The following is a 22,307-nucleotide window of genomic DNA, read 5'->3' as shown; positions in this document are numbered from 1 at the left end:
TCACTTTCTTGTGGTCATTACTCACTTTCTTGTGGTCATTACTCACTTTCTTGTGGTCATTACTCACTTTCTTGTGGTCATTACTCACTTTCTTGTGGTCATTACTCACTTTCTTGTGGTCATTACTCACTTTCTTGTGGTCATTACTCACTTTCTTGTGGTCATTACTCACTTTCTTGTGGTCATTACTCACTTTCTTGTGGTCATTACTCACTTTCTTGTGGTCATTACTCACTTTCTTGTGGTCATTACTCCTTTCTTGTGGTCATTACTCACTTTCTTGTGGTCATTACTCACTTTCTTGTGGTCATTACTCACTTTCTTGTGGTCATTACTCACTTTCTTGTGGTCATTACTCACTTTCTTGTGGTCATTACTCCTTTCTTGTGGTCATTACTCACTTTCTTGTGGTCATTACTCACTTTCTTGTGGTCATTACTCACTTTCTTGTGGTCATTACTCACTTTCTTGTGGTCATTACTCACTTTCTTGTGGTCATTACTCCTTTCTTGTGGTCATTACTCACTTTCTTGTGGTCATTACTCACTTTCTTGTGGTCATTACTCACTTTCTTGTGGTCATTACTCACTTTCTTGTGGTCATTACTCACTTTCTTGTGGTCATTACTCACTTTCTTGTGGTCATTACTCACTTTCTTGTGGTCATTATTCACTTTTCTTGTGGTCATTACTCACTTTCTTGTGGTCATTACTCACTTTCTTGTGGTCATTACTCACTTTCTTGTGGTCATTACTCACTTTCTTGTGGTCATTACTCACTTTCTTAGTGGTCATTATTCACTTTCTTGTGGTCATTACTCACTTTCTTGTGGTCATTACTCACTTTCTTGTGGTCATTACTCACTTTCTTGTGGTCATTACTCCTTTCTTGTGGTCATTACTCACTTTCTTGTGGTCATTACTCACTTTCTTGTGGTCATTATTCACTTTCTTGTGGTCATTACTTCACTTTCTTGTGGTCATTACTCACTTTCTTGTGGTCATTACTCTTTCTTGTGGTCATTATTCACTTTCTTGTGGTCATTATTTACTTTCTTGTGGTCATTATTCACTTTCTTGTGGTCATTACTCACTTTCTTGTGGTCATTACTCACTTTCTTGTGGTCATTACTCACTTTCTTGTGGTCATTACTCTTTATTGTGGTCATTACTCACTTTCTTGTGGTCATTACTCACTTTCTTGTGGTCATTACTCACTTTCTTGTGGTCATTACTCACTTTCTTGTGGTCATTACTCACTTTCTTGTGGTCATTACTCTTTATTGTGGTCATTACTCACTTTCTTGTGGTCATTACTCTTTCTTGTGGTCATTATTCACTTTCTTGTGGTCATTATTCACTTTCTTGTGGTCATTACTCACTTTCTTGTGGTCATTACTCACTTTCTTGTGGTCATTACTCACTTTCTTGTGGTCATTACTCTTTCTTGTGGTCATTATTCACTTTCTTGTGGTCATTACTCACTTTCTTGTGGTCATTACTCACTTTCTTGTGGTCATTACTCACTTTCTTGTGGTCATTATCACTTCTGTGTCATACTCTTGTGGTCATTACTCACTTTCTTGTGGTCATTACTCACTTTCTTGTGGTCATTACTCACTTTCTTGTGGTCATTACTCACTTTCTTGTTGTCATTACTCACTTTCTTGTGGTCATTACTCACTTTCTTGTGGTCATTATTCACTTTCTTGTGGTCATTACTCACTTTCTTGTGGTCATTACTCACTTTCTTGTGGTCATTACTCACTTTCTTGTGGTCATTACTCACTTTCTTGTGGTCATTACTCACTTTCTTGTGGTCATTACTCACTTTCTTGTGGTCATTACTCTTTATTGTGGTCATTACTCACTTTCTTGTGGTCATTACTTACTTTCTTGTGGTCATTACTCCCTTTCCTGTGATCATTACTCACTTTCGTGTGGTCATTACTCACTTTCTTGTGGTCATTACTCACTTTCTTGTGGTCATTACTCACTTTCTTGTGGTCATTACTCACTTTCTTGTGGTCATTACTCACTTTCTTGTGGTCATTACTCACTTTCTTGTGGTCATTACTCACTTTCTTGTGGTCATTACTCACTTTCTTGTGGTCATTACTCACTTTCTTGTGGTCATTACTCTTTCTTGTGGTCATTATTCACTTTCTTGTGGTCATTATTCACTTTCTTGTGGTCATTACTCACTTTCTTGTGGTCATTACTCACTTTCTTGTGGTCATTACTCTTTCTTGTGGTCATTAATCACTTTCTTGTGGTCATTACTCACTTTCTTGTGGTCATTACTCACTTTCTTGTGGTCATTACTCACTTTCTTGTGGTCATTACTCACTTTCTTGTGGTCATTACTCTTTCTTGTGGTCATTATTCACTTTCTTGTGGTCATTATTCACTTTCTTGTGGTCATTACTCACTTTCTTGTGGTCATTACTCACTTTCTTGTGGTCATTACTCTTTCTTGTGGTCATTATTCACTTTCTTGTGGTCATTATTCACTTTCTTTTGGTCATTATTCACTTTCTTTTGGTCATTACTCACTTTCTTGTGGTCATTACTCACTTTCTTGTGGTCATTACTCACTTTCTTGTGGTCATTACTCACTTTCTTGTGGTCATTACTCACTTTCTTGTGGTCATTACTCACTTTCTTGTGGTCATTACTCACTTTCTTGTGGTCATTACTCTTTATTGTGGTCATTACTCACTTGCTTGTGGTCATTACTCACTTGCTTGTGCTCATTACTCACTTTCTTGTGGTTATTACTCACTTGCTTGTGGTCATTACTCACTTTCTTGTGGTCATTACTCACTTTCTTGTGGTCATTACTCTCTTTCTTGTGGTCATTACTCCCTTTCCTGTGATCATTACTCACTTTCTTGTGGTCATTACTCCTTTTCCTGTGATCATTACTCACTTTCTTGTGGTCATTACTCTCTTTCTTGTGGTCATTACTCCCTTTCCTGTGATCATTACTCACTTTCTTGTGGTCATTACTCACTTTCTTGTGGTCATTACTCTCTTGTGGTCATTACTCTTTATTGTGGTCATTACTCTTTATTGTGGTCATTACTCACTTTCTTGTGGTCATTACTCACTTTCTTGTAGTCATTACTCACTTTCTTGTGGTCATTACTCACTTTCTTGTGGTCATTACTCTTTATTGTGGTCATTACTCACTTGCTTGTGGTCATTACTCACTTGCTTGTGCTCATTACTCACTTTCTTGTGGTTATTACTCACTTGTTTGTGGTCATTACTCACTTTCTTGTGGTCATTACTCACTTTCTTGGGGTCATAACTCACTTTCTTGTGGTCATAGCTTACTTTCTTGTGGTCATTACTCACTTTCTTGTGGTCATTACTTACTTTCTTGTGGTCATTACTCACTTTCTTGTGGTCATTACTCACTGGTGATCATTACTCACTGTCTTGTGGACGTGCATCTCTGTAATGCTCGCGTTATACATCCCTTTAATGTATAACACCGAGAATTATACATTGAAGTGTATAATATTACAATACATAGTGTGTATAATACTGAGTACAGGATATTAATGTGTGTTTCTCTCAACAGGTATGGACGACAGGTGTGGACGACAGGTGTGGACGACAGGTGTGGACGACAGATGTGGACGACAGGTATGGACGACAGGTGTGGACGGCAGGTGTGGAAGACAGGTATGGACGACAGGTGTGGACGACAGGTATGGACGACAGGAGTGGACGACAGCTGTGGACAACAGGTATGGACGACAGGTGTGGACGACAGGTGTGGACGGCAGGTATGGACGACAGGTGTGGACGACAGGTATGGGCGGCAGGAGTGGACGACAGGTGTGGACAACAGATGTGGACAACAGGTGTGGACGACAGGTGTGGACGATAGGTATGGACGGCAGGTGTGGATGTGTGCACATGGAGTGGGGCGTGTACGTGTGCACATGGAGTGGGGCGTGTACGTGTGCACATGGAGTGGGGGGTGTACGTGTGCACATGGAGTGAGGGTGTACGTGTGCACATGGAGTGGGGGTGTACGTGTGCACATGGAGTGGGGGGTGTACGTGTGCACATGGAGTGGGGGGTGTACGTGTGCACATGGAGTGGGGGGTGTACGTGTGCACATGGAGTGAGGGTGTACGTGTGCACATGGAGTGGGGGTGTACGTGTGCACATGGAGTGGGGTGTACGTGTGCACATGGAGTGGGGGGTGTACGTGTGCACATGGAGTGAGGGTGTACGTGTGCACATGGAGTGGGGGTGTACGTGTGCACATGGAGTGGGCGTGTACGTGTGCACATGGAGTGAGGGTGTACGTGTGCACATGAAGTGGGGGTGTACGTGTGCACATGGAGTGGGGGTGTACGTGTGCTCATGGAGTGGGGCGTGTACGTGTGCACATGGAGTGGGCGTGTACGTGTGCACATGGAGTGGGCGTGTACGTGTGCTCATGGAGTGGGGGTGTACGTGTGCACATGAAGTGGGGGTGTACGTGTGCACATGGAGTGGGCGTGTACGTGTGCACATGGAGTGAAGGTGTACGTGTGCACATGAAGTGGGGGTGTACGTGTGCACATGGAGTGGGCGTGTACGTGTGCACATGGAGTGAGGGTGTACGTGTGCACATGAAGTGGGGGTGTACGTGTGCTCATGGAGTGGGGCGTGTACGTGTGCACATGGAGTGGGCGTGTACGTGTGCACATGGAGTGGGCGTGTACGTGTGCACGTGCACGAAGGAAGGAATGCAAGACAATTACCTGGATCCTTGGGAGGGGGGGAGGGGGAGTGGCATTGTTGCTGCGTTAATAAATAAATTTTCTAATTACAAATATATAATATTTTTCCTCGTTAAGACTTAATAGGCATATAAAAATACATATGTTGATGATTTAAAACAAATTGAAAAATTTAATGGAAATAATTGAGAAGTGAAAGGCAGGAGCAGCATAAGTACAGCATGCCACTACAGCATAGTCGAACAAATCAACAAGGGCCGTGACGAGGATTCGAACCTGCGTCCGGGAGCATCCCAGACACTGCCTTAGTCGACTGAGCTACGACAGGGTTAAAAAGAGTTGAAACCGAAGTTCTACTGAACTTACTGGATCGCGCAGCCTCTCCGAGGCACAAACCAGAGTGTTACCCAACTCCCCCCTGCACTCGAGCTATGTTAATAGGCCGCAGGTTCAAATCCTCGTCACGACCCTTGTGGATTTGTTCATTTGATGCATCACGTAAATGTGATCTGTGTGTGTAGAGCATAGTCGAACCTGGCCCCAGGCCGGGCTCGGGGGGTACAACTCTCGAGACCCTCTACAGGTATGTTCCAGGTACAGTGAATGAGAACCTGGACAACAATAACCTTAGGAAAGCTTGTGTTATATTGCATCATATTCGTACTTGATCCTTAATCACCATTTAGAAAGGTACCTTTGGAGTAGATTAGGGTGAGTGGTGGTGTTGACGTAGGGTGAGTGGGTGGTGGTGGTGTTGACGTAGGGTGAGTGGGTGGTGGTGGTGTTGACGTAGGGTGAGTGGGTGGGTGGTGGTGTTGACGTAGGGTGAGTGGGTGGGTGGTGGTGTTGACGTAGGGTTAGTGGGTGGTGGTGGTGTTGACGTAGGGTGAGTGGGTGGTGGTGGTGTTGACGTAGGGTGAGTGGGTGGGTGGTGGTGTTGACGTAGGGTGAGTGAGTGGGTGGTGGTGTTGACGTAGGGTGAGTGGGTGGGTGGTGGTGTTGACGTAGGGTGAGTGGGTGGGTGGTGGTGTTGACGTAGGGTGAGTGGGTGGTGGTGGTGTTGACGTAGGGTGAGTGGGTGGGTGGTGGTGTTGACGTAGGGTGAGTGGGTGGTGGTGGTGTTGACGTAGGGTGAGTGGGTGGTGGTGGTGTTGACGTAGGGTGAGTGGGTGGTGGTGGTGTTGACGTAGGGTGAGTGGGTGGTGGTGGTGTTGACGTAGGGTGAGTGGGTGGGTGGTGGTGTTGACGTAGGGTGAGTGGGTGGTGGTGGTGTTGACGTAGGGTGAGTGGGTGGTGGTGGTGTTGACGTAGGGTGAGTGGGTGGTGGTGGTGTTGACGTAGGGTGAGTGGGTGGGTGGTGGTGTTGACGTAGGGTGAGTGGGTGGTGGTGGTGTTGACGTAGGGTGAGTGGGTGGTGGTGGTGTTGACGTAGGGTGAGTGGGTGAGTGGTGGTGTTGACGTAGGGTGAGTGGGTGAGTGGTGGTGTTGACGTAGGGTTAGTGGGTGGTGGTGGTGTTGACGTAGGGTGAGTGGGTGGTGGTGGTGTTGACGTAGGGTGAGTGGGTGGGTGGTGGTGTTGACGTAGGGTGAGTGGGTGGTGGTGGTGTTGACGTAGGGTGAGTGGGTGAGTGGTGGTGTTGACGTAGGGTTAGTGGGTGGTGGTGGTGTTGACGTAGGGTGAGTGGGTGGAGGTGGTGTTGACGTAGGGTGAGTGGGTGGGTGGTGGTGTTGACGTAGGGTGAGTGGGTGGTGGTGGTGTTGACGTAGGGTGAGTGGGTGGGTGGTGGTGTTGACGTAGAGTGAGTGGGTGGTGGTGGTGTTGACGTAGGGTGAGGGGGTGGGTGGTGGTGTTGACGTAGGGTGAGTGAGTGGGTGGTGGTGTTGACGTAGGGTGAGTGGGTGGTGGTGGTGTTGAAGTAGGGTGAGTGGGTGGGTGGTGGTGTTGACGTAGGGTGAGTGAGTGGGTGGTGGTGTTGACGTAGGGTGAGTGAGTGGGTGGTGGTGTTGACGTAGGGTGAGTGAGTGGTGGTGGTGTTGACGCAGGGTGAGTGGGTGGGTGGTGGTGTTGACGTAGGGTGAGTGGGTGGGTGGTGGTGTTGACGTAGGGTGAGTCGGTGGGTGGTGGTGTTGACGTAGGGTGAGTGGGTGGGTGGTGGTGTTGACGTAGGGTGGGTGGTGGTGTTGACGTAGGGTGAGTGGGTGGGTGGTGGTGTTGACGTAGGGTGAGTGGGTGGGTGGTGGTGTTGACGTAGGGTGAGTGGGTGGGTGGTGGTGTTGACGCAGGGTGAGTGGGTTAGGTTATCTTGAGATGATTTCGGGGCTTTTTTAGTGTCCCTGCGGCCCGGTCCTCGACCAGGCCTCCACCCCCAGGAAGCAGCCCGTGACAGCTGACTAACACCCAGGTACCTATTTTACTGCTAGGTAACAGGGGCATAGGGTGAAAGAAATTCTGCCCATTGTTTCTCGCCGGCGCCCGGGATCGAACCCGGGACCACAGGATCACAAGTCCAGTGTGCTGTCCGCTCGGCCGACCGGCTCCCTAGTGGAGGTGTTGACGTAGGGTGAGTGGGTGGGTGGTGGTGTTGACGCAGGGTGAGTGGGTGGGTGGTGGTGTTGACGCAGGGTGTGTGGGTGGGTGGTGGTGTTGACGCAGGGTGAGTGGGTGGGTGGTGGTGTTGACGTAGGGTGGGTGGTGGTGTTGACGCAGGGTGAGTGGGTGGGTCGTGGTGTTGACGCAGGGTGTGTGGGTGGGTGGTGGTGTTGACGCAGGGTGTGTGGGTGGGTGGTGGTGTTGACGCAGGGTGAGTGGGTGGGTGGTGGTGTTGACGCAGGGTGTGTGGGTGGGTGGTGGTGTTGACGCAGGGTGAGTGGGTGGGTGGTGGTGTTGACGCAGGGTGTGTGGGTGGGTGGTGGTGTTGACGCAGGGTGAGTGGGTGGGTGGTGGTGTTGACGTAGGGTGGGTGGTGGTGTTGACGCAGGGTGTGTGGGTGGGTGGTGGTGTTGACGCGGGGTGAGTGGGTGGTGGAGGTGTTGACGTAGGGTGAGTGGTGGTGTTGACGTAGGGTGAGTGGGTGAGTGGTGGTGTTGACGTAGGGTGAGTGGGTGGGTGGTGGTGTTGACGTAGGGTGAGTGGGTGGGTGGTGGTGTTGACGCAGGGTGAGTGGGTGGGTGGTGGTGTTGAAGTAGGGTGAGTGGGTGGGTGGTGGTGTTGACGTAGGGTGAGGGGGTGGAGGTGTTGACGTAGGGTGAGGGGGGGTGGAGGTGTTGACGTAGGGTGAGGGGGGGTGGAGGTGTTGACGTAGGGTGAGGGGGTGGAGGTGTTGACGTAGGGTGAGTGGGTGGATGGTAGTGTTGTCGTAGGGTGAGGGTGGTGGTGGTGTTGACGTAGGGTGATGGGGGTGGAGGTGTTGACGTAGGGTGAGTGGGTGGATGGTAGTGTTGTCGTAGGGTGAGGGGGGGTGGTGGTGTTGACGTAGGGTGAGGGGGTGGAGGTGTTGACGTAGGGTGAGGGGGGTGGAGGTGTTGACGTAGGGTGAGGGGGGTGGAGGTGTTGACGTAGGGTGAGGGGGGAGGGTGGAGGTGTTGACGTAGGGTGACGGGGGTGGAGGTGTTGACGTAGGGTGAGGGGGGTGGAGGTGTTGACGTAGGGTGAGGGGGGAGGGTGGAGGTGTTGACGTAAGGTGAGGGGGGAGGGTGGAGGTGTTGACGTAGGGTGAGGGGGGAGGGTGGAGGTGTTGACGTAGGGTGAGGGGGTGGAGGTGTTGACGTAATGTGAGGGGGGAGGGTGGAGGTGTTGACGTAGGGTGAGGGGGGGTGGAGGTGTTGACGTAGGGTGAGTGGGTGGATGGTAGTGTTGTCGTAGGGTGAGGGGGGTGGATGTGTTGACGTAGGGTGAGGGGGGGGGTGGAGGTGACGGCCACATTCGACTGTGCTGGGCCAGAGTCCCCGGGGGGGGGGGGTGGGGGGGGTGGGGGGGGGGGGGGGGTGGGGGGGTGGGGGGGGGGGGGAGGGTGAACTAAGGGACCTTGACTAACGGGACCTGCACAGCGTTCTCGCGCGCGCGCGTGCGTCCTCTTAGTATTCCCCCTTGTGTACTCACCTAGTTGTGTTTGCGGGGGTTGAGCTCTGGCTCTTTGGTCCCGCCTCTCAACTGTCAATCAACAGGTGTACAGGTTCCTGAGCCTACTGGGCTCTATCATATCTACACTTGAAACTGTGTATGGAGTCAGTCTCCACCACATCACTGCCTAATGCATTTCACCTGTTAACCACCCTGACACTAAAAAAAGTTCTTTCTAACGTCCCTGTGGCTCATGTGGGTACTCAGTTTCCACCTGTGTTCCCTTGTCCGTGTGTCCCTTGTGTTAAATAGTCTGTCTTTATCTACCCTATCAATTCCTTTGAGAATCTTGTATGTGGTGATCATGTCCCCCTCTAACTCTTCTGCCTTCCAGCGACGTGAGGTTTAGATATGGACTCCATGCTGGAGCTGCATACTCTAGGATTGGTCTGACATATGTGGTATACAAAGTTCATGAATACACACGCGTGGTGATCATGTGTGTGTGTACTCACCTAGTAGTGTGTGTGTGTGTGTGTACTCACCTAGTAGTGTGTGTGTGTGTGTACTCACCTAGTAGTGTGTGTGTGTGTGTACTCACCTAGTAGTGTGTGTGTGTATGTGTGTTCATGAACGTGTTCATGAGCGTTCTGTCAGGCTTCACACTGTCATATTTCTGTGTGTTTATTACGGGTGTGCTGCTTGAGCATTGTGTTCTTGTTTTTGTTTGTACGTTCCCGTCGTGTGCGTTCGTACGCTTCTTCGTGAACGATTTTGTCCTCGCTTGAGCTTGTGGGAGGGGGGGGGGGGGTGTGAGCTACGACTCTCTGGTCCCGCCACACAACGTGCTCACCTTGTGTATGTACCTTGTGTGCCCCAGCCTCACATACACACACACACACACACACACACACACACACACACACACACACACACACACAAGGCAATCCAAGCAACCTTGGAGGAATTTGACCTCACCAGTGATGAGGTCAAAAGGTGTCTGCTGGAGCTGGATGTGACAAAGGCTGTTGGGCCTGACAGAATCTCACCATGGATACTAAAGGAAGGTGCAGAAGCACTAAGTGTGCCACTCTCTATGGTGTATAACAGGTCTCTGGAAACAGGAGACCTACCAGAAAGTTTTAAGACAGCTAACGTAGTCCCAATATACAAGAAGGGTGACAGGCAAGAGGCACTGAACTACAGGCCAGTTTCCCTAACTTGTATACCATGCCAGGTGATGGAGAAGATCGTGAGGAAAAGGCTCGTAGAGCACCTAAAGGGAAATAACTTTGTAACGCACCACCAACATGGGTTCAGGGATGGTAAATCGTGCCTCACAGGTTTAATAGAATTCTATGACCAGGCAACAAAAATTAGACAGGAAAGAGAAGGGTGAGCCGACTGCATTTTCCTGGACTGCCAGAAAGCCTTTGACACAGTACCCCATAAAAGGATGTTAAAAAAGTTGGAGCAACAGGCAGGAGTAAAAGGGAAGGTGCTGCAGTGGATAAGGGAATACTTAAGCAACAGGAAACAGCGAGTAACTGTGAGGGGGGAGACATCAGAGTGGCGAGATGTCACCAGCGGAGTCCTACAGGGCTCAGTACTCTGACGCATCATGTTTCTAATATATGTAAACTATCTTCCGGAGGGTATAGACTCGTTTCTCTCAATGTTTGCTGATGGTGCAAAAATTATGAGAAGAATCAAGACGGATGAAGATAGACAGAGACTACAGGATGACCTGGACAAACTGGAGGAATGGTCTAGAAAATGGCTGCTAAAGTTCAACTCAGGAAAGTGTAAGGTAATGAAATTAGGCGAAGGGAGCAGGAGGCTGAACACAAGGTATCATCTGGGAGGTGAAATCCTGCAAGAGTCAAATAGAGAGAAAGATCTGAGGATTGATATCACACCGAACCTGTCCTCAGGGGCCCACATCAAAAGAATATCATCAGCGGCATATGCTAGACTGGCCAACATAAGAACTGCCTTTAGAAACTTGTGTAAGGAATCGTTCAGGACCCTGTATACCACTTAGGTAAGACCAATCCTGGAGTATGCAGCTCCAGCCTGGAGTATGCAGCTCCAGCCTGGAGTATGCAGCTCCAGCCTGGAGTATGCAGCTCCAGCCTGGAGTCCACACCTAGTTAAACACAAGACAAAGTTAGAGAAGATTCAGCGGTATGCCACCAGGCTCGTCCCGGAACTGAGAGGAATGAGCTACGAGGAAAGGCTAAAGGAGCTAAACCTCACATCCCTGGAAAACAGAAGAGTAAGGGGAGACATGATAACCACCTACAAAATTCTCAGAGGAATTGACAGGGTGGACAAAGACAAACTCTTCAGCACGGGTGGGACACGAACAAGGGGACATAGGTGGAAACTTAGTACCCAGATGAGCCACAGAGATGTTAAGAAAGAATTTTTTCAGTGTCAGAGTAGTTAATAAATGGAATGCACTAGGAAGTGATGTGGTGGAGGCTGACTCCATACACAGTTTCAAATGTAGATATGATAGAGCCCAGTAGGCTCAGGAATCTGTACACCAGTTGATTGACAGTTGAGAGGCGGGACCAAAGAGCCAAAGCTCAACACCCGCAAGCACAATTAGGTGAGTACACACACATACACACACACACACACACACACACACACACACACACACACACACACACACACACACACACACACACACACAGCCTTAGGAGTCAGCCTTACAGGGGCCTCGTAGCCTGGTGGATAGCGCGCAGGATTCGTAATTCTGTGGCGCGGGTTCGATTCCCGCACGAGGCAGAAACAAATAGGCAAAGTTTCTTTCACCCTGAATGCCCCTGTTACCTAGCAGTAAATAGGTACCTGGGAGTTAGTCAGCTGTCACGGGCTGCTTCCTGGTGTGCGTGTGTGTGTGTGTGTGTAGTGTAAAAAAAAAAAAAAAAAAAAAAAAAAATAGTAGTTAGTAAACAGTTGATTGACAGTTGAGAGGCGGGCCGAAAGAGCAAAGCTCAACCCCCGTAAAAACACAACTAGTAAACACACACACACACACACACACACACACACACACACACACACACACACACAGGAACTCAGTATAAACTACTGCTTCACCGTTTTCTTGTCTGGGAAATAAATGTATATCGTGACTTTGAGTGCGTGTATACTTGCGTGCTACATTGATTGCGTGAGTGGTTGATTTTTACGTGCGCCGAGGAGGAGGGGGGGGGGCGGCGTTTTCATTCAGAAGTGTGCGTTTGTCCTGTTACCTGAGCGGTGTGTGTGTGTGTGTGTGTGTGTGTGTGTGTGTGTGTGTGTGTGTGTGTGTGTGTGTGTGTGTGTGTGTGTGTGTGTGTGTGTGTGTCTACTCACCTAGTTGTACTCACCTAGTTGTGCTTGCGGGGGTTGAGCTCTGGCTCTTTGGTCCCGCCTCTCAACTGTCAATCAACTGGTGTACAGATTCCTGAGCCTACTGGGCTCTATCATATCTACATTTGAAACTGTGTATGGAGTCAGCCTCCACCACATCACTTCCTAATGCATTCCATCACTTCCTAATGCATTCCATATGATGTACTCACCTAATTGTACTCACCTAATTGTGCTTGCGGGGGTTGAGCTTTGGCTCTTTGGTCCCGCCTCTCAACTGTCAATCAACTGGTGTACAGATTCCTGAGCCTACTGGGCTCTATCATATCTACATTTGAAACTGTGTATGGAGTCAGCCTCCACCACAACACTTCCTAGTGCATTCCATTTATTAACTACTCTAACACTGAAAAAATTCTTTCTAACGTCTCTGTGGCTCATCTGGGTACTAAGTCCCCTTGTTCGTGTCCCACCCGTGCTGAAGAGTTTGTCTTTGTCCACCCTGTCAATTCCCCTGAGAATTTTGTAGGTGGTTATCATGTCTCCCCTTACTCTTCTGCTTTCCAGGGATGTGAGGTTCAGCTCCTTTAGCCTTTCCTCGTAGCTCAATCCTCTCAGTTCCGGGACGAGCCTGGTGGCATACCGCTGAATCTTCTCTAACTTTGTCTTGTGTTTAACTAGGTATGGACTCCAGGCTGGAGCTGCATACTCCAGGATTGGTCTTACATAAGTGGTATACAGGGTTCTGAAACATTCCTTACACAAGTTTCTGAAGGCAGTTCTTATGTTGGCCAGTCTAGCATATGCCGCTGATGATATTCTTTTGATGTGGGCCTCTGGGGACAGGTTCGGTGTGATATCAACCCCCAGATCCTTCTCTCTATTTGACTCTTGCAGGATTTCCCCTCCCAGATGATACCTTGTGTTCAGCCTCCTGCTCCCTTCGCCTAATTTCATCACCTTACACTTTCCCGAGTTGAACTTTAGCAGCCATTTTCTAGACCATTCCTCAAGTTTATCCAGGTTATCCTGTAGTCTCTGTCTATCTTCATCCGTCTTGATTCTTCTCATAATTTTTGCATCATCAGCAAACATCGAGAGGAATGAGTCTATACCCTCTGGAAGATCGTTCACATATATTAGAAACAGGATGGGTCCAAGTACTGAGCCCTGTGGGACTCCGCTGGTGACATCTCGCCACTCTGATGTCTTCCCCCTCACCGTTACTCGCTGTTTCCTGTTGCTTAAGTACTCCCTTATCCACTGGAGCACCTTCCCTTTTACTCCTGCCTGTTGCTCCAACTTTTTTAACATCCTTTGTTGTACTGTGTCAAAGGCTTTTTGGCAATCCAGGAAAATGCAGTCGGCCCACCCTTCTCTTTCCTGCCTAATTTTCGTTGCCTGGTCATAAAATTCTATTAAACCTGTGAGGCACGATTTATCATCTCTGAACCCATGTTGGTGGTGCGTCTGTGTGTGTGTGTGTGTGTGTGTGTGTGTGTGTGTGTGTGTGTGTGTGTGTGTGTGTGTGTGTGTGTGTGTGTGTGTGTGTGTGTGTGTATACACAAGAGACTCACGCACACACGCTCTGTGTGCGTGTTGACAACGGTGTGTGTTACCAGTGTATTAAAACTGGTTCATGTTAGCAGTGTAATGTGGAGGGGGGAAGGGGGGAGGGGGGAGGTTAAGAGTCTCCCCCCCCTATACATACATGTAACACCCCCCCCCCCCCCAACCCCCACGCACGCACGCACGTACGTGACTAGGTGTTCGTGGGAAGCTGTCTTCCAAGCTGAAATTTCCCCTTGTGTTGAACGTGAGAACATTGATAAGATTTATTTTTTAATTTTTTGTCTTTTATTACTGTAAATAGAGGGAATACAGAGCACATATACGGCACGCATAGACGAGATAAAGCACCTAAATTATTGGGATCGTCTCAAAGCTCTCCAAATGTACTCACTAGAAAGGAGACGAGAGAGATGCAAAATAATATACACGTGGAAAATACTGGAGGGCCAGGTCCCTACACAGTAAAATAACGACATACTGGAGTGAGGGGAAGGGAATTATCAAGGGAAAGCGCCAAGCCATTACGACTATATAACACTGGGAAGGGGTCAGGATAAGGATTTGGGATGGGACGGGAGAAAGGAATGGTGCCCAACTGCTTGGACGGTCGGGGATTGAACGCCGACCTGCATGACGCGAGAACGTCGCTCTACCGTCCAGCCCAAGTGGATATACTGGAGTGAACGATATGGAAGAAAATACAGAATAGAACCAATGAAGAGCAGAGGGGGTGCCATAGGCACAATCAGAGAACACTGTATAAACATCAGAATTCCGCGGTTGTTACACATCCTCCCAGCGAGTATAAGAAATATTGCCGGAACAACCGTGGACATCTTCAAGATAAAACTAGATTGTGTTCTTCAAGATTTTGATTGTTACCGCCGGAGGCGGCTAGTTTACTGTGCACCCCATCCTTATCAAGAAGTACCGTACCAACCGGGGTATGGTGGGATATGTGGGCCTGCGAGCCGCTCCAAGCAACAGCCTAGTGGACCAAGCTCTCACACGTTGAGCCCTCGCCCCGGGCCGGGCTGGAGGAGTAGAACTACTCCCGGAACCTCATCCAGGTACAATCCAGGTATCCAGGTACTATGTTGAATCATTATATTAACTCTTTTTATCATTTTGTTTTGCTGACCAATGTTTGGAAGTTGGGGAGTGTGTAGTGACTTACCAGACTGTGTGGTCATGCCGGCTGCATGACAAGTGTTAACACTCGTATGGCTCTACCTCCCTAACAGTATTTTTCGCTGACAGGTGGCAGGACAGAGCTTCAGCTCCCGAGGCCTGCCTTTAGAGTTGATGGTTCTTTGTTCAAACGGCTCCCGATCGCTTATAATTGGTCGTGGGTGTCTACAAGTGTGCGTTGAGACTCTCCTTGTCTCTCATGTTAATTCCTACCACATGCTGGCCTTAAACTATAACTTTTCTGACTTGGAGAGTACTTGCTGGGTTGTGGGAGTTGTTGTACTCTACAAGCCTGGCCTAGGGTGCTGGCTGGTCTTGTAATATGTCTGCTGCCTTCTCTGGCTTAGAGACGAGATGCCTGAAGCCTGCTTGTCGGTAGCTTACAGACATATCTCCTTCTCTTAATATGTAAATTAAGTTTTTTACTATATAGAAGCTCTTAAGGTAATTTGTAGGTCTGGATCATGTTCCTCTGAATCTCTAAAAAGGTTTAGCCAACTCTGTCTGTCGTCATAAATAAGCTCTTGAGTAACAGGACTGACCTTATAACAGACCTTTTTCTCGATATTGTTGTTAGTGTTAAGAGTCCATGCTGCTGCTCCGAAGGTGAGCATTAGTTGTACATGTATGTATGTATGAGTATGTGTACATGTATGTATAACATCAATAATTTCGTAACTAGCGTCAAAAGATTGTTATTTGCTTAGCTAAACGAACTAGAGGGTTCAGTTCTTGAACCGATTATGTGCCTCTGTAATCCTTTACACCACCGCCCACGGGATGGGTATGGGGTGCATAATAAAGAAAGAAATTGAATTGTTGCCGCTGATCTTTTAAAAACTATTTGAAAGTTCCTGAAGACTGTGTTGTTGCTTGGGAGACGCTGAGGTGTGGCCGCGTGGGAGACTGTACACGTGCTGTGTTAACACTCACGTTCACTCAAGGTAGTGACGGGTAGAGTAAGTACACAGTGGGACCTGAGGTACCCGGCAGTGCTCGGGTCTCCGTCATGGTGTAACACTGTACGCGAGCTTCCTTGTCACATCATACTCCACCAGCTTTGATTTGCTCCATATTTATCATGTTTATTCATGTTTTCGTAGAGTGTTGTACTGTTATTGTACATCAGTAGGTGAGATACATTTGATCCATTCAGATCAATCCACCAGGCTGCCACCCACCACCACTACCCACCAGGCTGCCACCCACCACCACCACCCACCAGGCTGCCACCCACCACCACCACTAACCACCAGGCTGCCACCCACCACCACTAACCACCAGGCTGCAACCCCACCACCACTACCCACCAGGCTGCCACCCACCACCACCCACCAGGCTGCCACCCACCACCACCACCCACCAGGCTGCCACCCACCACCACCACCCACCAGGCTGCCACCCACCACCACCACCCACCAAGCTGCCACCCACCACCACTAACCACCAGGCTGCCACCCACCACCACCCACCAGGCTGCCACCCACCACCACTAACCATCAGGCTGCCACCCACCACCACCCACCAGGCTGCCACCCACCACCACCACTAACCACCAGGCTGCCACCCACCACCACCCACCACCACCCACCAGGCTGCCACCCACCACCACCACCCACCAGGCTGCCACCCACCACCACCACCCACCAGGCTGCCACCCACCACCACTAACCACCAGGCTGCCACCCACCACCACTAACCACCAGGCTGCCACCCACCACCACCCACCAGGCTGCCACCCACTACCACTAACCACCAGGCTGCCACCCACCACCACCACCCACCAGGCTGCCACCCACCACCACCACCACCCACCAGGCTGCCACCCACTACCACTAACCACCAGGCTGCCACCCACCACCACTAACCACCAGGCTGCCACCCACCACCACTAACCACCAGGCTGCCACCCACCACCACTAACCACCAGGCTGCCACCCACCACCACTAACCACCAGGCTGCCACCCACCACCACCCACCAGGCTGCCACCCACAACCACTAACCACCAGGCTGCCACCCACCACCACCACCCACCAGGCTGCCACCCACCACCACCCACCAGGCTGCCACCCACTACCACTAACCACCAGGCTGCCACCCACCACCACCACCCACCAGGCTGCCACCCACTACCACTAACCACCAGGCTGCCACCCACCACCACTAACCACCAGGCTGCCACCCACCACCACTAACCACCAGGCTGCCACCCACCACCACTAACCACCAGGCTGCCACCCACCACCACCCACCAGGCTGCCACCCACTACCACTAACCACCAGGCTGCCACCCACCACCACCACCCACCAGGCTGCCACCCACCACCACCCACCAGGCTGCCACCCACTACCACTAACCACCAGGCTGCCACCCACCACCACCACCCACCAGGCTGCCACCCACTACCACTAACCACCAGGCTGCCACCCACCACCACCACCACCCACCAGGCTGCCACCCACCACCACCACCACCACCCACCAGGCTGCCCCCCACTACCACTAACCACCAGGTTGCCACCCACCACCACTAACCACCAGGCTGCCACCCACCACCACCACCCACCAGGCTGCCACCCACTACCACTAACCACCAGGCTGCCACCCACCACCACCACCCACCAGGCTGCCACCCACTACCACTAACCACCAGGCTGCCACCCACCACCACCACCCACCAGGCTGCCACCCACTACCACTAACCACCAGGCTGCCACCCACCACCACCACCCACCAGGCTGCCACCCACTACCACTAACCACCAGGCTGCCACCCACCACCACCACCCACCAGGCTGCCACCCACCACCACCACCCACCAGGCTGCCACCCACTACCACTAACCACCAGGCTGCCACCCACCACCACCACCCACCAGGCTGCCACCCACCACAACAAGCTCAGTCAGCTCTCTCATGTGTGTATTCATCAGTCTGTCCAGCCTTCCCTCGATCTCTCCATCTCTAGACTTTTGTCCACCCCCCCCCCCCCCCCTTGCAACTATCCGTGCGTCCCCTCCTCTTTCCCTGCCTCCCATCCCCATCCCTCTTACACCAGTATTGACCCGTGCTGGGCTGGTCTTGAATATACAATAGAAGTACTGGTAGTTTTCTTCAACTATATTTGATGATCCATTCCTGTCATAAATGTTATTCTGTTAAATGAGTTATAGTTATACCGGCTTGGCGCCTTCTACCAATTTCCTAATTGTTAAATTTGTATAATTGATGCATGACGTGCCTGCATGAGAGCTCCAGAGGTCCGGAGGATGCTGGTGGTCCCAACCCGTCCTCTTAAAAATAACGTCACTTTTGGCTGGTATGCGCGCTATGGCCAAATTTGGACGCAATTTGAAATGAAATCGACTCACAAAAGTGACGTACTGTCCCGTTTTCTGTTTGAGTCGTGCGGCTTACTGGGCCAGCTTAGAAGAGAATTCTTTCCATTAACGTTTTTCATAACGTTTTGAAACTTTATGAGAATTTCCTGCCCACCTAACTTATCAGAGGACCCTTAACTTACTGTTGTTGAAAAAAAAAAAAATCCAAAATTTATATTACCTGTGTATTGTGGAAATTATTGGAAAAAGTAGGTGTGGGGAGATTTTTTGTTATCAATGTGGGTTGTGGCAGCATGATGAGGATAACTGCTCTGTATAACAACCTGGTAAATGGTTGTATCCTCTGTGGCTCTTGACACACTCCCGGCTGCTCTATACTCAAGCGCTGATCTTTGTAATGGTAAGCGCGGTAATGCATCTCATTCGTGTCGCTAATTGCCTCCTAGGGTCGTTGGACGTTCAGGGATTTAAGCGGTTTAGTTAACTGTTTATAAATTCGTTGAACAAATGTAACTTTCATTCTTGCAGCTTGTTACATGGTGAGGGGGCGATAGTGTGATGCCAAGACGAACACGGGAGGTGGTTCATTAATATGAACATCTTGGCAAGGGTAGATGAGGAGACACAGTATTAAATAATAAAGGAGTTCTTTCAGGCCACAAGTGAGCGAAATTTATTACAAATAGAATAAGACGCGATACATCGTATCAGGCAGAACCTCTCACAGAAGATCATACAGATGACAGTTTGACTGTAATACACGATTGGTACTTGCTTACAGGACGCAGAAATGTTCCAGTACCGAAACGGCAATTTCCTGCCCACATTTAAAAAAAAAAGAAATAAAATTTTGCCCCGAGGGGCGAGTTTATTGGGCAGCGCCACTCATCTTGTGAGTGGACACACCGCCACAGCAGCATATTGTAACACCGCCCAAAAATGTACCACCACTAAAGTGTACCACCATAATGAAATGCACCACTATAATGGAACACTAAACTAATAAAGTAAACACTACTTATCCTGAGTAACACTTCCTCATCGGTTGCACTTGATAACACTTATGAGCTGACATATGATGGTTACACCGGAACCAAAGGTACACTGCCAATAAGGAAATGCTAACACAAGGATTAAATACGCTGCCACCATCTGCCTTTGACCATTGAAACTATATCAAGCAACGAGGCAAGAAACATTGCTTGACTAGGAGAGTACTTTCTATGATTGTCATTAATTATGGAAACGGTTGTCAGCCACTATATCCAAAAGGCTAAGAGGATTCAACAATTGACACAGACGGGAAATTTCACGTAAGTTTATCGAGACCAAAATTATGTCAATCACCAATTATAAATCCTACTCTAACACTGGCAAAAAGTTAAGAAATTTGGACATGGAACAAAAACTCAGAGATCACACACATTACCTTAAGCTATCTGTCTCTCCCTGGCTGAGATGTTCTTCACAGCCCCGCTCTCGATCCCGGTGTACCGCACTCTGTCCTCCCTAAGTCCCTAAAGGACCTCTATATACAACCCCCACAGGGGGAGGGGGAGATCTGCTGTTGCTACCACCAAGAGTGTACAAACACTCAAGAAATATTTTAAAAAGCTTGTTTGACATTCACCATACACTCTTCAAGAGAGGAGTTATTAATTACATGTGACTGACCTCTGACCTGGCCAAAAAGGGGGAGATCCAGGGATGTTTACACATAAGAATCTGGAGTCTAATTTCCTTGCATGAAATATTACATACTTGAAACTATGCTGACTAAGACTAACCCAGGAATTTTTAATCAATATACAAGATGAACCGGAGGTCATCTGGGCTGACCTCTTGGAGAAGGCTTCCCTGGGTGTGAACTCTAAGGGGGGGGGGGAGGTCCTGGGTGTTACAGCTCCCTTTCCCCGGAGTTAAGACAAAATCGGGTGTATGATAATTAAGCCCAATTTTGTCTTATCCTAACTCATCCAAAATACCACAACTAACCCTAAAAGAAAAAAAAAATTGCCAGTGACATAATGATAAAAGTAAGCTAACTAAATTAACATGATGCAAAGTATATTATACAGTTATACTGCAGTAAGAACAAAACATAAATGTATAATGAGACACAAAAGTACAAAAAGAATCCTGGCAAAAGAACCAGCAATGATACCCTCACACATGATACAATTCTGATATCCTAATATGACAATAAGGTATATCAATGAAAAAAAAAATGCAAATCCCGACTGCACTTGGGCAGTCCCGCAAGGCTCCCTCAGGAGGCAGGAAGGCAGTCCCGCAAGGCTCCCTCAGAAGGCTGGAAGACCAAAACAAAAAATCGCCTTAAAACTAGCATGACATAAAAAAAAAAAAAATCGTAATGGAACAGGAAAATTACAAGTAACTAAAGATAATATAATGTCAAAATACAAGGAATAACACAAGGCTACATAATACAACCCCGAATTACAAGACATGACACTACAGAATACTAAGAACCAATGACATATCCTGCCTGCACACTAGGCAGGCTAGCAAGCCTTCCTCAGAAGGTCTAAAGAACAAAACATACAAAAAAAATGATCAGCAACATGAAAAAAAAATATATATATGTAATATTCCTACTCTAACATATAAATCTAAGTAATTAAAAATACCAGGAAACATTATACCTAAGTGGGACATACCCCAAACATCTGCTGGGTACCTCATGACCCACAGTCAAACGTATGAGTTATACAAGTTATAAAACATGGTAAAAAATACAACAATAGACATGAAAACTCATCAATAGAACCGTACGTTAACAGAATACTTGTGGGCCAATCCATATACCGCACAAGACAATAGTGCCAGGGTCACTCTCCATGCACCCTGCACACACTGATAGTAAGACTACCTCTTACCACAACAGAAACATTACTTAACATTACAACATTTTAATGAAATAAAAAGACATGCAAATATAAAAAAATTATGTACCCATACACTGGTAACAAACAGGAAACCTGGACACTCATCACCAGGACAGACTTATCACATAGATACATACATGAAACAAAATAAAATAGATACATACATGAAACAAAATAAATTTCAAGAAAAGTTTGTGCTAGAGACCGAAGTCATCTAGCTAAGAACACTGTCTATGACCACTTTTTCTAGGCCTAGTTACTTTACATCCCCATAACTGTTACACTTTTAACCCGATTAGGCAAAACTATTTGACACCGTTAATAAGTCATTTCTCTGATCCATCATTCGTAAATCTTGACACATCAATGTTCGTGTTGATATACGCGTTTCCTATCGTGCATCCGTTATACTCTCGCGTTGGTGGCGATGTTGGAGACCCGATGTTGGTGACCTGATGTTGGTGACGTGATGTTGGAGACGTGATGTTGGTGGCGATATTGGAGACGTGATGTAGAAGACCTGATGTTGGTCCAGCGTCTGCCCGTCGATGATGCCTGCATATACCCTGAGATCTTCTTGTAACAGCTCTGGGGTACGCCTGGTGACAGAGCGAGTCTACTGGTGACCGACTCCTCGTCAAGCTATCAAACTGCTCGAAGGTGGTGGTGTGAAGAGCAGCGGCAAGTGACAGCGGCCGGGGACTTGGCCGGTCACAGGTGAACGGTGTTAGGAGAGATGTATGGAGGCACATCTCACCTCCAGTTGCTTGAAGCTGACGGTCGATGATGAGTGACAGCAGCTACATAGCAGGAGTCGTGACAGCAGGGCAGAGAGTGTGACGTCGACGATGTCTTGCCAATAGAAGTAGCAGGTGCAGGTGTTGGAGCGTGGGTGGCGTGGCGGCAGGCCAGGTGGATCCCGACTTCAGCTCCTGGGACCCATCACTACACAGGCGTTGCTTGTGTCACATTCTACTGAGCCGGTACGCCTTATCGCGCATGCCCTCCTCTCTTGAAGAGTGTATGGTGAATGTCAAACAAGCTTTTTAAAATATTTCTTGAGTGTTTGTACACTCTTGGTGGTAGCAACAGCAGATCTCCCCCTCCCCCTGTGG

At 48.6% G+C, this 22,307-nt stretch overlaps 1 protein-coding gene across 1 annotated transcript; it reads right to left on the bottom strand.

The window, feature by feature from the left end:
* Positions 1 to 2,465: 2,465 nt before the first annotated feature.
* On the bottom strand, positions 2,466 to 13,274 carry LOC138363130 (uncharacterized protein PF3D7_0210200-like). The gene is made up of 4 exons (XM_069322121.1): positions 13,145 to 13,274; positions 3,195 to 3,424; positions 2,722 to 3,018; positions 2,466 to 2,600 (listed from the first exon to the last, which is right to left on the bottom strand). The coding sequence occupies exons 1-4, from the start codon at positions 13,272 to 13,274 to the stop codon at positions 2,466 to 2,468; spliced, it is 792 nt and encodes a 263-aa protein (XP_069178222.1).
* Positions 13,275 to 22,307: the final 9,033 nt, after the last annotated feature.

Source organism: Procambarus clarkii, chromosome 10 (genome assembly GCF_040958095.1).
Source record: "Procambarus clarkii isolate CNS0578487 chromosome 10, FALCON_Pclarkii_2.0, whole genome shotgun sequence".
NCBI classification, from domain to species: Eukaryota; Metazoa; Arthropoda; class Malacostraca; order Decapoda; family Cambaridae; genus Procambarus; species Procambarus clarkii.
Note: the sequence above shows the minus strand (reverse complement) of the source record. Positions and strands in the feature narration are given on the sequence as shown.

Bases quoted from the DNA above. Each gene is read 5' to 3' on its own strand.
- LOC138363130 (XM_069322121.1), bottom strand. From the start codon at position 13,274: ATGTTTGCTGATGATGCAAAAATTATGAGAAGAATCAAGACGGATGAA. The intron at 3,425-13,144 runs GTAAGGTGATGA...AATGATCACCAG, and splicing joins AAAGTTCAACTCGGGAAAGT to TGAGTAATGACCACAAGAAA. The intron at 2,601-2,721 runs GTGAGTAATGAC...AATGACCACAAG, and splicing joins TGAGTAATGACCACAAGCAA to AAAGTGAGTAATGACCACAA.